Here is a 15472-nt window from a genome sequence, read left to right as displayed (position 1 = left end):
TGAGCAAGTCTAGCTTGGGGTTGGGCCATCAAGATCAGTGGTGTTTCTGTAGGGACCACTGATATCAAATCTGTGGCTAAATATGGGGAAAGCTGTTTCTCCTGCATGGCTAATCCTCCCTCTTACCTTCTTCTTTGCTCTAACTTCATACTCAGCTTGGGTTACATTGAGGAGAGACACGGTCAAGTTTACTGATCTCTCAAGTTAAAGCCATTTTTGGGCAGTACTTTTGTCCACTGTGCATCATCATCATGTTGCTCTACTCCAAACAGGTTTCAATCTGGCTTTTGCTTCCTGCCATCTTCTGACTTTGCACCACCCAAGGTTTTACAAAAAAATCTTGGGAAGGACAATGCTGGCACTCCATTCTCACCCCCCCTTTTTTTTTTTTTTTTGCTTCCCCACACCTTCAGGAGCCAGCAATCTCTTGGACTGCTATTCCTTGCTTCTTTCCCCTTCAGTAGGGGATGTTTGGCTGGTTCTTCTTTCTACTCCCATTTGTGGTGGTACTTCTCTTGGCCCTGCTATATTTTTGATTTGACGTACTGATATGAGGTAGCCTTACTCAGAAGGCCTTTCTTTCCCAGAGCTATTCAAATTAAGTTCATGTGTCAGAGACCATCCTCCATCCTGCCACTGCTGAGCAGGCACAGCCCAGGCCTTTTGGAAAACAAACCCCTCCATCACACACAAGTGGAATGAAACGGACATGGTCACAGCTAGAAAACATCAAAACCATTAGGACCTCCTCCATGAACAAAATCACAATTAGATGCCTCAGTAAACAAAAGGATTTCAGGCTGACTTGATTATAGCTGTGAGGATGCTGTTTTGTCTAAACAATCCTGAGATGAGGCAAAGCAAACCGACTGTGCTGTGGGCACAGCATGGTACACAATTGCCATGCCCCCTTCAGTATTTTAGCACAGATAGAAACGAGCAATTGCTAAAATCCCACTCACAGCATTTGAGGTCCATTTTTCTCCTGTCACTGCAGGATCAAGGGAAAAAGGAAGGTGGGAGGCAGATACAACCAAGAGATTTGACCCTCCTGCAGGCTTGTTTGTAATAATACAGCAGCTCCAGATTAGGGTATTTATTTCACTCAGGGGTGGCTCACAGGTTGAAATTACACCTCTGGTCTCATAGCAGTTTCTCCTCATATTAAATGGTTTCATTCCAGAGGATCCAGAGGACTGTCACACAGGGCAGGCAGAGGAGAAGGGCTTCTGGAGATGGCTTTCATCAGAACTGACGAATGCAGGCTACGACCTTAAATCAACCCTTCTTCTCCAGGCAAAGTTTTGCTTGCCAGGAACATGGAAAGAAGTCTCCAGCCCAGCTCCTAAAATCAATCCTGGCAAGTCCCACTTTGGGCAAGGCATGGGCAGCTTCTTTCAAGAGACATAAAGCAGATTTACTACTGCACAGCCTGCATCCCTTGAGAGCTGAAGGATAAAACACCTCAAACCCCACGATTTACCAAATCCAGACCAAGAACAACCAATGTCAAGATGAAGCATTGAAAACACGAATTGTGACTATGTACTGCATTGGCTCAGAGCTGTTAAAGCTCTGGCTGGCCAAGGCTGCTGTCCCTGCGATGCAGGTAGAAACCACCACATAAGAGCAGGTACGGGGTCTACCAAAGTTCAAAGTGCTACCTATAAACAAGGGGAGAATGCTGGAAAAACATGAGCATTACTTGCTTCCAGACGTGCAGATCAAAACTCCTTAAGTCTACTTCAGTAAGAAAAAAAATGGTGAATTTGCCAGCTTCTGCACTATAGACAACCCAAAGGTTGTCCTTTAAGGTTATCTGCAATTCAGGGGCAGGAGCAGATGACTAGGGATGGTACAAACAGTTTGTTTTTCAGGTATGCTGCTTGGTTAAAGAATGAATTTCTGAACGGAAAGGCAAAGCAGTGACCAATACACAGGAAATTCCAGAAAAGAAAGCGGAGTTACAGCATTTCCCTCAAACTTGAGTACAAAGCAAGTAACATTTTTACACAGCTACAGATCAAACAGGGAGAAGTCAGGCCAAGTACTGACAGGCAACCTTTAAGCGAAGTTACTGAGCAGGGACAGCCAAGAAGTCTCTCAGCTGTAGGAAAGACAAGCAGCAGCTTCTTTCAGAGACTTCTCCTGATTGTAAGGATTAAGTACCTTGGACTGACACAGTGATCCATTAGTCCCACACTCAACTATGCATCTGGATTCAAAGTCCTGCAACCAGTTCAACCCCCCTACTGTTCTGTGTCCCTTCAGCACCTGCACCTTTGAAGTGTTTTCTTTAGATTTACAGCAGGAGCTGAGGAAAGTGGACATACATATGGGAGCTGTTTGTAGAAACCTCAGTTCTGAGTGCTAGCTAGACAAGCCTAATGGATGTAAGCACCACAAGCTCTTCAAATCCTTACCCCAAAACCTTTGCATTTACTCATTTGGACACCAAACCGTTGGGAGAGGTTGGCCAGCCTTACCTTGAGGGGCTTAGGACCGTGTGACTTGTGCCCATCATTCATTGCCGAGGGTCTCTGATTCACCACCGTCAACAAGTGGCGCTGGTGGACTAAGGCTTCCTTGAACTCCTCTTCGGTTTTGGTTTCTAGGAGTTTCTGGCGAAAGGTTATGTCTGAAAACATCGTGGCAAAGGTCCGGCCCACTTCCGTGGCAGTTTTGGTGCTTTTCTGAATGGAGAAAAAAGAAAGACGAAAAACTTAAACTAGTTCCTTTCACCGCCAGAATATAAAATGAAAGATTTGCCCCATTAGGCATCATCTTCCAGCACCCCAGGACTTGAGCCAAGTCTGAATCAAGCTGAGCATGCATTTTATCCCCTAGTCCCTCTTCAGGGCTGCTAAAACTAAATAAGTCAGTCTTTGCTAGCCCTGCAACATCTCAACACTACTGCTACTGAAAACACACTGTAGTAAAGGCTCCTGCAGTACAGATATCTTTTCTGAGAGATCAGTTGTGCATATCTGCTTCAGCTTCCTGTTTTCTGGGCATTAAAATAAAAATCAATCCTGTTGGCTTCTCTGGGGCAGTTCTGGCAGCACAAGTAGAGATTTAGAGCTCTCAGCTAAAGCAACTACTGGCACGGAAAAAAGCAGAAGGGGAAAATAAGCAGCGAGCGCACACAAGCAGCACTGGCCATCTTCACCAAATACCTGGAAGGGGCAGAAGACCCACAGCCATGGAAAAAGAACAGGTGCCTATTCAATCTAACATTTCTGTGAGCCACAGCCAGTTTTTCAGGGTCCACCTTCAACAGTACCCAAAGCCTGCCCTCCTGTTGCTCCGAGCACCTCAGAAATTAGGTACAAATGGGACAAATAAAGGAGACTGAGCTCTTCAAATCTACACAAACCTACCAAACCCAGACCTGCTCATCTGCTTGCATACATGGATCAAGGCAGGAAAGATGCTTACCAAGGCAGTTTCCAAGTTTTACAGAATCAGAGCTCTTTAAAAGGCCCCTTTTGATGAAATGTTTTAACTCCCCTTCTCTTAGCTATACTACTCAACAGCCATCATGTAGCCACTGCTACAGATACCCAAACACCACCCTCTTTTGGGTAGCCTCCAAACTCCTTGCATTACTGTACAAGGTAGTAGTGAGCATATGTGACTGATCTAAGTTCTTATGATTCATAACAAAGCAGATGAACAATTTCTTCATGAACACTGCTGAGTAATTCAGTGCTGCTTAACACAGAGGCATGGACACGCAGGTAGCACTGTTATCACTAACACTCTACTTGCTCTATTACTCATTGTCCTGCCTCCCCCTTTCCTCTGTTCTCCTCCATCCATCGCAGGGAAGTTCCCTTCAGACGCGCTTGCTAGGACATGCTCATTTTAAGTTTCTAGAGAAGAGTCTGGATTTAAGAGAAGATAGTCTGCTCTGGGGTTTGCTTTAGAGTTTGTAATCTTGGTCCAGTCAGACCAAGACAGCCTAGATTTGCCATTGCAGGCAAGGCTTCTCCTTACCTAAGAGCAGTCTCCTTGGGCTTGGTGTTAGAGTGGGTTACTTCAGGCTACCCAACACTGCTCTTATTTTCCTCTCTCTAACCTGTCTTTCCCAGAGACAGAGGAACAGTTTGGAGAGACAGATTTGCAAGAGTACTCTAGTTTTTCCATTTTCCATGTTAGAGAAGGATAAGGAACTAGATTCCTCAGTGCAATAGATGCCTACTTTCTGGACTTTTTTTTCCCCTCCCCCCAACCAAGACTCATTTAATCTGTTAATGTCAGCAGGTTAATTATTTTAACTGCTGTACCAGAAATGCGTACTTAGAGCTGGCTAGATAAACTCATTTAAAATAAAGCATATTGGCAACACCAGCTCTGCTTGGCCTCCACTCCCTTTCCTTAATTTGATGCTGTCCATTGGAATTGCAAGCTTTCAGGATACAAGCGGATGCAGAGCTGTTTGTTGGGTGCTTTGCACGTAGCTGGCTGGAGATAAGTGAGCTGCCACACAATGAGAGATCAATGCAATTGTGAGCAGGTTCAGTTGTTTGCCTGCTGCTTCTCACAGGGAACATCAATTTGTTTTCAGCCTGCTGGGTTTGAGATCTATGCCAAAAGTGTTGAACTGCTCAGCTGGGAAAAATCTGACAGAAATAAGGAAACACCAGTATTTCCATTTAAACAACAGTGATGGTGGAAGGGGGAGGAGACAGACCAGCCTAGAAGGTCCCAGGGTCACACAGATAGCAATGAAGGGCAGGAAATTTAATCTGGATCTGTCTTGCTCCAGACAAGGTCCCCTACCTCTCCAAGACCTCCCAGGAGCACAGACCTAGTAACCCCAAGGTGTTAAGAGCCAACTTAAGTGTGAAAAGGTCTTTCACTTGAACCTTTCAACCATTAGTTAGCAGGACACACCAAGTTGATTAAGCCACTGCTTTCTAGGAAGGGAAGATGTTGATCCCTAATTGGCCTTGATGCCTCTCCTGATATTGCAATGAATGAGCATGTTACAAGGTCATTTGTTGGCCTTGTCTACACTGGAGAAACAGTAAGTACACCCAAGCAAGCTGTAACCTTACTGTTTCAAGTTCCAAAAGCTATAAGAACACTTTGGCACAGTCTGACTTTACACAGCACTCCAGGCTCTGAATAGTCTCACCTGTACTGCAGGAGAACTCACGGACTGATGTAACTGAGATGTAGTTCCATCTACCACTGCTGCAGCATAACTCTGTCCCATCAAGAGTTTGCTGGGAAGCAGCCCAGACCTTTGCTGACTCACAAGAGCCATTCACAAGCATGGTTTTACCTAGGAATGGCCTTTCCCTCCAAAACCAGGTAGCTAAACTGGTAAAGCTGAACCTGTGGAGCATTGCACACATCATGGTTGTACCTCTAGCAAAAATTAAGTGTATGGGGACTGCAGACACTTGACCTGCAGCGTTCTCCCATGTCAGGCGAGAGGCCATTCCCAGAATAAGTTGAGGACACAGAATTGTAATCTACCCTTCACACAGTTAGAATAAGCCATCTTGACAAGGGCTGGGAAAAATCTCAGGCCTTTTCATGTCCCATTATGTCTCAAAATGAATGTGTTGTCATTAACTCTAGGAGGAGACCAAGAAAAGTATCTCTGGAGAATCCCCTGAAGTAACAAAGGAAACAAGAGAGCAGCACTCACCATTTTAGGAGGAGCCAGGACTAATATCACAAATCTCACTTCACAGGAGTTTTCACCCCAGTTCTGAGGCCTCTCGAGGCGGCTGATGCAAACATGACGTCGCTGAAGGGACTTTATAGTGCAACTGTGGAGAAAGATGGCATGGTTATACACGGCACTACGAAACATGCTGTGCAAGTCTGAAACATGCTGTGCTCTCCTGGTGTGAGAGTTTATAAAACACATTTTGGTTCTAAAAACAAAGTGCTGCTGGTTATGAAAGGTTCTTTTCTGAAGTCTTTAACAGTGACTTTAAGCTACATTCAGCCCGATTCTGCTAGTTTTATAGATTTTATACACATTTTCTTAGAAGGAAATCACTTTCAAAATTACAAGGCTTATTCTCCCTTTCTTCCCCCCCATCTGCTTTTTAGCTTTTTAAAACCAATACAAATCAAAAGATAGCAACATACTTTGTATTTGCAGAAGCTCCTGCAAAATAGACCTCTTAAAAATAACACCTACATTAAGGGAAAGCAGTTTATACTTCACTTCATCTGATCTTCTAAAACGCTTTTGGAAACATTAAGGCAAGATGCCAAACCAACATATTTCCACTTCTTTTGCCTTGGGCAGGTCTGTTTGAATGGATTTCCTAATTTGCTCTCAGCTGTTGTTTTCCCCTTGCTGGTACAGGTGTGTTACAGAAACCAAGCTGATCTCCATGCTCGGGATCTGCAGAGGCTGTAGCAGGCAGGATTACCGCTTGGGGCCAGCCCCACTGACTGTTTGACCACTACAGCCTAGACTAGCAACAAGTTGTTTGAAATAAACACAGAGCATCTTTGGAGGCCAGGAAAGACCAGGTCCATCTCCACACTGAGATATTTAAACAGAGCTATGAGCTAGGTTATCAATTTTCCTGCTGGGAAATTCTGAAAAAGCAACAAACTGGCACAGAATAGTTGCAGTAGGTTATCACCAGCCTTGACTGCAGCTCTCCTGTTTCTAATAGTCTCCTAGAAAGCACAGGGAGACACACAGTTTTTGCATATCAACACTGAAAGAGTCTGCTTTCCCAATTCAAAGTGTTTTTTTTTTTTTTTTCTCTGGTTCAAAGTCATTTAGACTGCTTGCTGCCTTTTATTCATCCAGCAATCACCTATCACAGTCCTCAGATCATCTCTTCCATCATTCTAACCCATCTTTCTTTTGAAGATCTATTCTCACGCTCACATAACCTGAAGGTCACTTCCAGTAATGGCTGCCGAAGATCCTTGGCTGGAGACATACTAGCTAGGAGCACGACATTTTTCATGAAGTTCCCAGAAACTTGCATACCAAGTCACCCCACCAAATATTTTCTTAGTGAGTTTGCTTCCAATCTGTCATCAGGAAGTCAAGCTACTTACACAAATTAGTCTGACAAAGGCACTTGTCTGAAAGCAACCAAACAGCTTCACTGTAATGAAGCGAAGCTGTAAAATAGGTTACGAGTAACAAGACAGCATTTCATATTTCCTACCTCCCCTCCACCATGGGGTCTCAGCTTCCTTCTGCTCAGGTCATTTGAATTAGCATTGGAAGAGAGAAAAACCAAGGCAGGTCCTAAGGTTAGGAATAAGTCTTCTCTAAAGTAATTGAAATAGAGTGCAAGCTTTGCCTGAGGTTCATACCTCAGCTGTCAAGCTCACTAAAAGTTTGCTTTGAAAATGAAGGATTTCTGGTCATTCTGAACATAATTCTACTCTGGAGATGGCCAGAAAGAGATATAGATACCTGTTGCTCACAGTGCTGTACCAACACTTTCCAGACATCATTCCTTTCCTACCATGTCTATCAGCCAGTTCCTGACATAGCAAAAAGCGATTGAAGCACAAAGCATGGCCTTATTACGGGTCAAGCAATGATCACACCAGCACGTGCCCCAGTGCCAGAGGTGGGGCAGGATACCAAAGCATTCATGTGAATATAACTTGTACCTACGCACCACGTACAAACTCATCAGCCACCTCTCAGCAGTACCTGCTTGCCTGATCCCACCATGTTGGAGTGAATCCAAGAACCTCAAGGAAAACCCAAATAATTTCAGCTCCTACCTGAGGCAGGAAAGCCAAGGTGCAGGAGCCCTGCTCCCCTAATATAGCAAGTTACTTGAAGAAAAAATTATGTAGGGATATAATTAAGCAAGCTACCTCTTCTTCAGGTTAAATGCTGCAGCCAGCTTTCTTCCTGAAGTGACAGGGACATGCTTGAGCTCCGGTAACTTGTCTCTAAGGCTGTGTTGTTTTTGAGATGACAGTACTACTAACAGTGACAGTCTACAAGACTACAATATCATGTCGATGTGAGAGCTTCTTCAGCACGGAGAGATAAACTGAACTCTACAAAGGCAGCTCACTTTCACATACAAGCCACAAAGCCTGCTGATCCTCTCTAGAGGTGTCCTGAGTTTTTTTTTTTTTTTTAAACAGCCACCCCAAAGCTTTGCATTTCTCTAAGTCAGGAGTCTGATGTTTTCTTACCTTGAAGGACTGGGAAAGCATGCACTAAGAGGAACTTACAGTGCTTAGGCCGTACTAAAGATTTAACAACACTGAACATGTTCACAAGACCCTGACAAACCTGTTGTCATCATTACACGTCTTTATCTAGAACAGTTTTAGATACAGATTTGGAATTCGAGGCTTTCGCACCTAAGACAGTTTCTTTCAACTCTTCTGTAAAGAGGTCAACTGACACTGATGCACTGACACATGCAGCTAAATCCCAAAACCACTTACACCTGTAAAACTGGGGGGTAGACAACTAAACTTACGGTCAACTATTGGACAGGTATTATAGCCTGTGTCCATATCAGGCTGAGTTGGTTTAGTGAGGGTAAAACAGATCCAAACCAGATTTAAACAGGTGCCACAGAGGTGGTCTGATGTGCCCGAGCACTGCTACATGGAGTGGAGGAGCAGTGACTGTCCACTGAGTGCAGCCTCATCCACACCAAGCTTGGTTTTACTGCTATATCCATTTATTTGGACAAAAACCTGTTCTCAGTACTTTCAATGCAAGGCCAAGTCCCTTCTGCCCATGTGTCAGTCAGCAACTCACAATCTCAGATGTTACCTAGCTGACCTATGTCCAGCTATTTCCTGGTCTAGCACTTACTGCTCCATTTTGTTTTATATTTGTATCTAGCTTCTGGAATTAAAAAGAACTCATACTGAAGCCCTTACTAGACTTGTGCAAATATTTGTAAAGTAAACAACAAAAAAAATCTGTTCGGTTCACATGGAGAAAGCCACGCAGGATCTGTAGGTAAAACTGCACAGTTCTGACCAAAAGAGGCACTTTCAAAACAAAACAACTTCAAGCAGCACTTAAACTCCCACTTGAAAATATCCGAAGGGTAAATAGCCAAAACCCCTCCAGAAACCTGAGGGCTAGCAAGACATTTTCAGCTGACTAAACTCAGTCTGGTTTGGCCAAAGGCTCCAAGTTCCCTTTTGGTCTGGGTTGAGCTAAATTTGATTCTTGTCTAGTTTGGGCAGCAAGCTGAAAAATCTATTTTCACCCAGTATTACTCACATAAGGAAATACTGGGTTATGATTTAACAAGATGCCAGGTTGCATTCTCAGCAATTTTATCATTATTCTCCAATAGTGGACCTCATAAAAAAGGCTGTTTGAATTATATAGCACACATTCCTGCTTCGCTGTCCTCCTCCTTCCAGGCTGCTTATCCTGCAAGCATCCAGCATGGCACTTGGATGGTGAGAACTGGCAACACTCCCCCAAAATCACCGGTACCCCAAGTCATACGTGCTGCTGGTCTGCCCCGCATCCAAGATGTTATCGGATCAATAACACATTTCTCATACAAATCCTAAAAAGGGTCAAACTGCACAGACCAAGAAAAACAGAAGCCACCTTGAAGCAGGCCAGGAAAGGAAGTCAATTCAGAAACAAATTATCCCCTGCAGTAAGAAAAAATGCCCAGTAGAGGTAATCAGCTAGCCAGCCTTTTCCTGTCCCAGTACAGAACAACAATGACACTGCTTGTTCGCATCCACTGCAAATAAATCTTCCGTGAACCAGCTCCAGGCACACGCTTTCAGAAACCAGAATTTACAAGCGAGGAATGAAGCTGCGACCAGCAGGCCAGATCACCAGCAGTTTGGCACAGGGTTTTTTCCAGCAGTACAGAGAAAAATTGCTCCAGGATGAGTATCATCTTGGAGCAGTAAACGCACTTGGAGCTCTAGGAAGACAAATCCTCTCTAGGGGAGTTAGGGAGAAAGTATTTCCTATGGGCCAGTGCACAAGGGGACAGCCCTGCACACATTGTGGGCACTGGAGTGACTCACCCTCCTTGCCAACAGCTCTCTTTTGGGACTCAAACTTCCAGTGAAGGATTTGGATTTTAAACTCCCTCCCGTAACACAGCATCTGCAAGAGCTTTGACTGACATTACCTGGGACAGTCCACCGAGGGTGTCTTTACGTACTTAAAGTTCTTTGAACCCAAATAACACTTGAAAGATGACTGCTGCAAAGTGTGGAGAATAGGCTTGTTTTGCAAACTTCAAGTCTTGGAATCGTTCCTTTAATGTTTTTTGTCGTTTTGTTTTGAAGAGTTGAACCGTTCAATTCCCCACAGCATCCTATTTAGACATTTGAAAGAAGGGCACTGTTCTGAAGGATACACAGTAACTAAGAATTCTTTGAAATCTAAGTATTCTTTGAAGCCTTTTCAACACCTTAACCAGCAGCAGCGTGGCTCTTCTGTAGACCTACATGCCCCTGGGACTGGGCAAATTTTTAAATGCGCAATAGGCTTTCCTTTTGTTCAGAGATGCCTAAGTAACACGGATTCACACAACCAATGGTTTTACACTAGAAACACAAAGTTAATATTCTTAAATGCTACTAATATTCCTAAATGCTACTCTTTTTGGATATCAAGCCAGACCGCTGCTTAGAGTCACCTCACACCACTAATTTTTGAAAGGCTACTGGCATTTTGGAACTACCCTCCTCCACGTGAATTTTTGCAATGACATACTATGAAGATAAGCAGTTTTACAGCAACATGGATGACACAAGCCTCTGAACCACCCTCTTTACCTGCAGAGGTTTTTTCCTCTGCTTTACCTGTTAGAACAGCTTTCGCAAATGAGTTGAATGCACTGAAAGTAAATCCTTCACCAATTTCTGTGCCTTATCAATCCAACCAAAGAAAACAGCTCTTCAATTACTGAATGCAGACTACGAAGCAGCTTGCTTCCGTGTTCTTTTAAGTGCTCAACTCTGGAAAACAAATCATACCCATCTCCTGGCAAGGAGAGCATAGCCTGGAGGTGGTACTGCCTGAGGACTTCCACTCAGCGCAGGCAACATTTGTTCAATAACCCACACAGCTGGTGTTTCTCCTAGAGGACATCAAGTAAAGAAATATACCAGCAGTCAACTGACAGTAACTTTAGCACCCTTAGAATTAGGGATTCTTCACCACATCCCAGGAACAAGAAAGTCTGGCATTTGCATCCCCATTTGTCACATGGTGAAAGAACCAATTGGATTTGATAGGACTTAGCTGTGATGAAAACCATTCCTCCTCATGCTCTCCACTGGACAAGGGGGACTATCCTTGGGCTTTTTGAGCCACAGAGCTGGGCAAGACCAAAACCAATAACTCTTATATCGGCTTCTTCCCCAGCTTTCTGAATCCAGATACCCGAAGTACTCAATTTACCCCCTCCAGGCTCTGGATCATGGTGGATCTCGGGGAACCTTGGGGAACTCAGAGCACCTTCCCAGCAGTACATGTACCTGCTGCAATCATTACATGCTGGAGGGGTACCGCAGTATATCTATAAACTAAAATCTGAGCTTCCTCACACTAAATGACCAATTAAACCTGCGGATAACAGTTCAGCACTCCTGGCACTCCCTACTCTCAAACAAGTCTTGGCTACCCCTTGTCCCAAGCTCTCTAACGAATCAGCTTCACACCGAAGAGACAAGAGGTGTCCATACCATTTTGTGTCTTGCTCTTCCGGCAAATGCTATGAACAGGGGAAAGAAAAAAGAAAGCTTAGAAACCATGGGCACAGCTATGTGATCGCACCCTTGACTGATGAAGCTAAGCTGTAACTCTGACAATCTGCTTTCTGGTTAGAAAAGCAATCTTCACATCTCTGCAGCTGAAGGGTAGCAAGTGCCCACTACTCACTTGGTAGTGGGACATCAGCACTGCACTGCTCTCCGCTAAGCAGCATTTTAATGAAGGAATCTCAAGGCTTTCTTATGCTTATGTACCCTCGTAATGGCTTCAGAAAAATCATTTTTGTCAGGAATTGGCAAAACCTAACCCTGAAGTCTATCGTGAGTCAGAAACCAGCTTTCCTGGACTTCAGCAGAACATGCAAATCTTGAGATCTTTTTCCCCAGGAAGCTTATTCTGTCCTGTGGATGTAGCCCAGATGCACATGGTATCTCTGACCTTGCTAGTGGTTCAACAGACCCGAAACTGTCAGAGTGCAAATTCCAGCAGAAGCAGAATATCTGCTTCACCTTAGGTTTTACCCTCTGCTCTTCTCACTGGGGTTGAGTGATAAACAGGCTCTTTCCAGCACAGAAGAGGGATGGAAACAAATTTGTGTGTCCTTCAGGAATGCTCCTCCTCAGATAGGCTCTGTAAAAAACTCAGTGAAGACCCTACACACAAGTATGTTTTTCTTTCTAAGCTAATTTAGGCTTTAATATTTCTCCTCAAAATCAATGCAGAAGCAGAACGACCAAAGCCATCCCTGAGCTGCTATTCCTCATTAATATAATATGATACTTGAGCCTATCTCATTTGCTAGGGATAACAAGTTAGTTAAGGTGCACAGAAAACAGCAGCACTGATTTCGAATTTAACTAAGAGTATAGATTAAGTGTAAGGAGAAAGAACGGTAAAGAGATATCTTAAAGGTTCTTCCCACTCATACAGGAAAAAATCATCAACAAATTCCTTCTACTTCAGAGTTTTGGAAGTTGTTTTGCAATCTTCAAGAAAAACGTAAGGTCTAAAAATATGGTTCTCAATCTGTTGCACAATAGCTGCAGCAGAAATACAGTGCAATAATTATATAATTATAGTTAATAACTCATCACTGCTTTCCCACCACTTTCTTCTCCCTCTTCAGAGTAACAAAAGGGAGGAAACAAAAGTTTTGCACAAGACACCTTTAGGCTGTAAGCTTATTCTTCAAATCATGTCTTGTCGTGGAAGCTAGTATTACTCACATGGATGCATTCAAAGTTTTGGCTCACTTTCTGCAGAAAGGCTGAACCTACCCTTTTCAGCTTCACGTATATAACCACAGCATTTGTATCATGACCTCTAGAAGTGCTTTGTTATTAAGTCAGTGCTCTGTAAAGCCCTCTATAGAGCCATATATACCATCGTGGAAGCTCCCATCGTCTGCACTTCCTAGAGTAGGACACACATTCCCTTACTGCCCCTATCATACCCGTGGCATACAAAGCGGAAAAAACACTCAGAAGCCCTCCTGCTTGATTAGCACAGAAAGACCATTTTGCTGTAGGAACTCATTTTCTCATTCATACAAGCTGTTCTGTACATCCAGGCATAAGAGTAGAGGCTGACAGTAGCACTTAAACATTATTGCATGTCAGGTTCCTGTTCTATGAAAGAAGTGAAATAGATGGTTACCTTTTTACATAGAAAGCATATCCTTCTCTTTCATAAGAGATTAGAAAGTAGTTTAAAACAATCCATTTCCAAGGCAGAATAATCTTTTTTTTTCCAGCCATAATCAGAAAATAGGAAAAGCATAGCTACGAGAAGGAAAGCTATTATGACAGTTGTAGCAAACCAGTTGTGAATTTTGCTACAATATGTGCATTTACTCAGAGCCTTTAGGCACCTATCCAACATAGGTTAATTCCCAGAGAAATTACTGGGATATTTCTTGACAACTTGACTTAGAGATTACATCTGCATACAGTGACAGAAAGAAGTCAAATTGCATTGTTTTGGTTGGTTCAGTGACTCAGGCTTTGGCTTTCTTCTGTGAAGGGACAGTTTGGCTCACCCAGCATGCTTGACTCTGGGACAGCGATTTCAAAACCCAGCAATCCAGTTTTAGTCAAGTGGAAGCTGGGGCGAAGCCACCATGCCTCATAAATCCCAGGTGACAGAGTCCTTACTGATCCAACATTTAACAGTGTTGACAGGGTCTGAATTAATTGCCAGACAACAATCACTGTCTGAATAGTGTGAATTTCTGACTTCAATTTCAGTTGCAAAGTCTGGACATTTTCAAAGGGTCTAAGAAGTCTTTCGGTATAAGGTTTCAGGCTTTGCCAAAGTAGTCCATGATCAAGTTCACTCGTCCTTTTCAGGAGTTCCTGATTAACATTTTCAGTAATTAGCATTTCTTGGCTCAGATTTTTTCAGCATTCTTAGTTTGTTAACCCCAGTTTTAGACAGTATCCAGCAACTTAACGCCTTGTAGAGACTGTGGCACTCTCTACCCAGGCTGCTGCTTGCCCTTCTGCAGGGAGGAGCAGCACAATGCTCAGAGAACCCACAGGCCAGGACAGATGGTCAAAGAAGGCATCACCACCCAAATTTACAAGGGTGTGTTCTGATCTGCTGTTCCTTCCAGCAGCAGAAAGGGCTGCAAGTTTCAAGAAGCTTGTGTATTCTTATAGTTTATAACCCAGGTACTTACATGATACAGAGCCAGGATTGCTGATACTGCACCCCTGTGACTGTTGCTGTGACCCCTTGAATTGTATCTGATAAGAGGTGAACTAGAAGAAAAATAGGAACATTACAGGTTTGTCTACGTTTGTTTTGCCACTGCAAATTACATTTCCTTTCAAATTGAAGCTAAATGCTAATACCAAGCATACTTATTTAACTACATACTGGATTGATGCAGGGGTTGGGGATGACAATAGGAGAAAGTGGAAGCATTTGACCCGATGCTTTTGAATTCTGTCCCTAAACTATTCAGTTTGAGAAGGCAGCTGTTTTCTCCCCCTAACAGCAGCCTACTGCAATATTAGGTCATTAGATTAGCATTATTCAACACACACAGGACTAGAAGAGACTTCATCTTCCAACTCCCCTGCCCTCTCTCCCCTCTTTGTAATTACTGTTCTCTCAGATCATTTTATGGCACTGCTTAATTTGTCTTTATTGGCAGAAAGCCTAAATTAAAGAGATTATAAATGCAAAGCTCTAAGACAGGCAGCAAGAAGTAACCAAAGCATGAACATGCTTACTACATGCTCAGGACTTGACATATCTGTTAAACAAATTCACTCAGGCTGTGACAGTTACATTTGAGATGCGATGTACATGTTTGTATATTCATTCCTGTTGGCTCTGAAACGTCATGGGTGCCTACAGAGAAACAACGCTTAGTTAAGCTTCTTCACATCTTGGGCTAAAACGCAGTGTTTTAGACTATGCTATGACATTCAGTGGTAGCTTATAGTGACACGTAAGCTAAAGTTGGCTGGGGCTACCCCAGTTTTGAATTTATGAAGTAAAACAAGGAGCTTATCGCCCCTTCCAGTAGGCTGGGAGCAACACAAAGGCTTAGCCCTCCCCAGCCAGCTACTCATTCAAAGCAGTCAAACTCTCCCAGCCTGTGTGAATTCAGATGGAGAATCACAAGGCAAAGGAGCCACTTCAGAAGGGACACCAGCAAGCATCTCTTCGCAAAACCAGATCTGACACTTTATGGACAATCACACCTGATGGGTCCAGACAAGACACCCCAGTGCTGGAGACTCCTCCCCCCAACAC

The 15472-nt window shown here is 43.6% G+C and overlaps 1 protein-coding gene across 7 annotated transcripts in view; it reads right to left on the bottom strand.

Annotated features, from left to right (window-relative positions):
* Window positions 1-15472, bottom strand: part of SLC4A11 (solute carrier family 4 member 11) — a 138160-nt gene that overhangs the window by 35575 nt on the left and 87113 nt on the right. For 6 of the 7 annotated variants that reach the window (XM_048081565.2, XM_048081567.2, XM_048081563.2 and 3 more), the window contains 4 exons: window positions 15002-15064; window positions 14385-14466; window positions 5666-5789; window positions 2487-2693 (listed from right to left, as the gene is read on the bottom strand). In XM_048081565.2, the coding sequence (XP_047937522.1) occupies window positions 2487-2693; window positions 5666-5789; window positions 14385-14466; window positions 15002-15064 (476 nt within the window). The remainder of the gene's footprint in view (window positions 1-2486; window positions 2694-5665; window positions 5790-14384; window positions 14467-15001; window positions 15065-15472) is intronic. The other variant, XM_066997070.1, reaches the window with a different exon arrangement.

The sequence above is a fragment of the Anser cygnoides genome, chromosome 4, assembly GCF_040182565.1.
Source record: "Anser cygnoides isolate HZ-2024a breed goose chromosome 4, Taihu_goose_T2T_genome, whole genome shotgun sequence".
NCBI lineage: Eukaryota > Metazoa > Chordata > Aves > Anseriformes > Anatidae > Anser > Anser cygnoides.
This window is presented reverse-complemented; position numbering and strand designations above follow the sequence as displayed.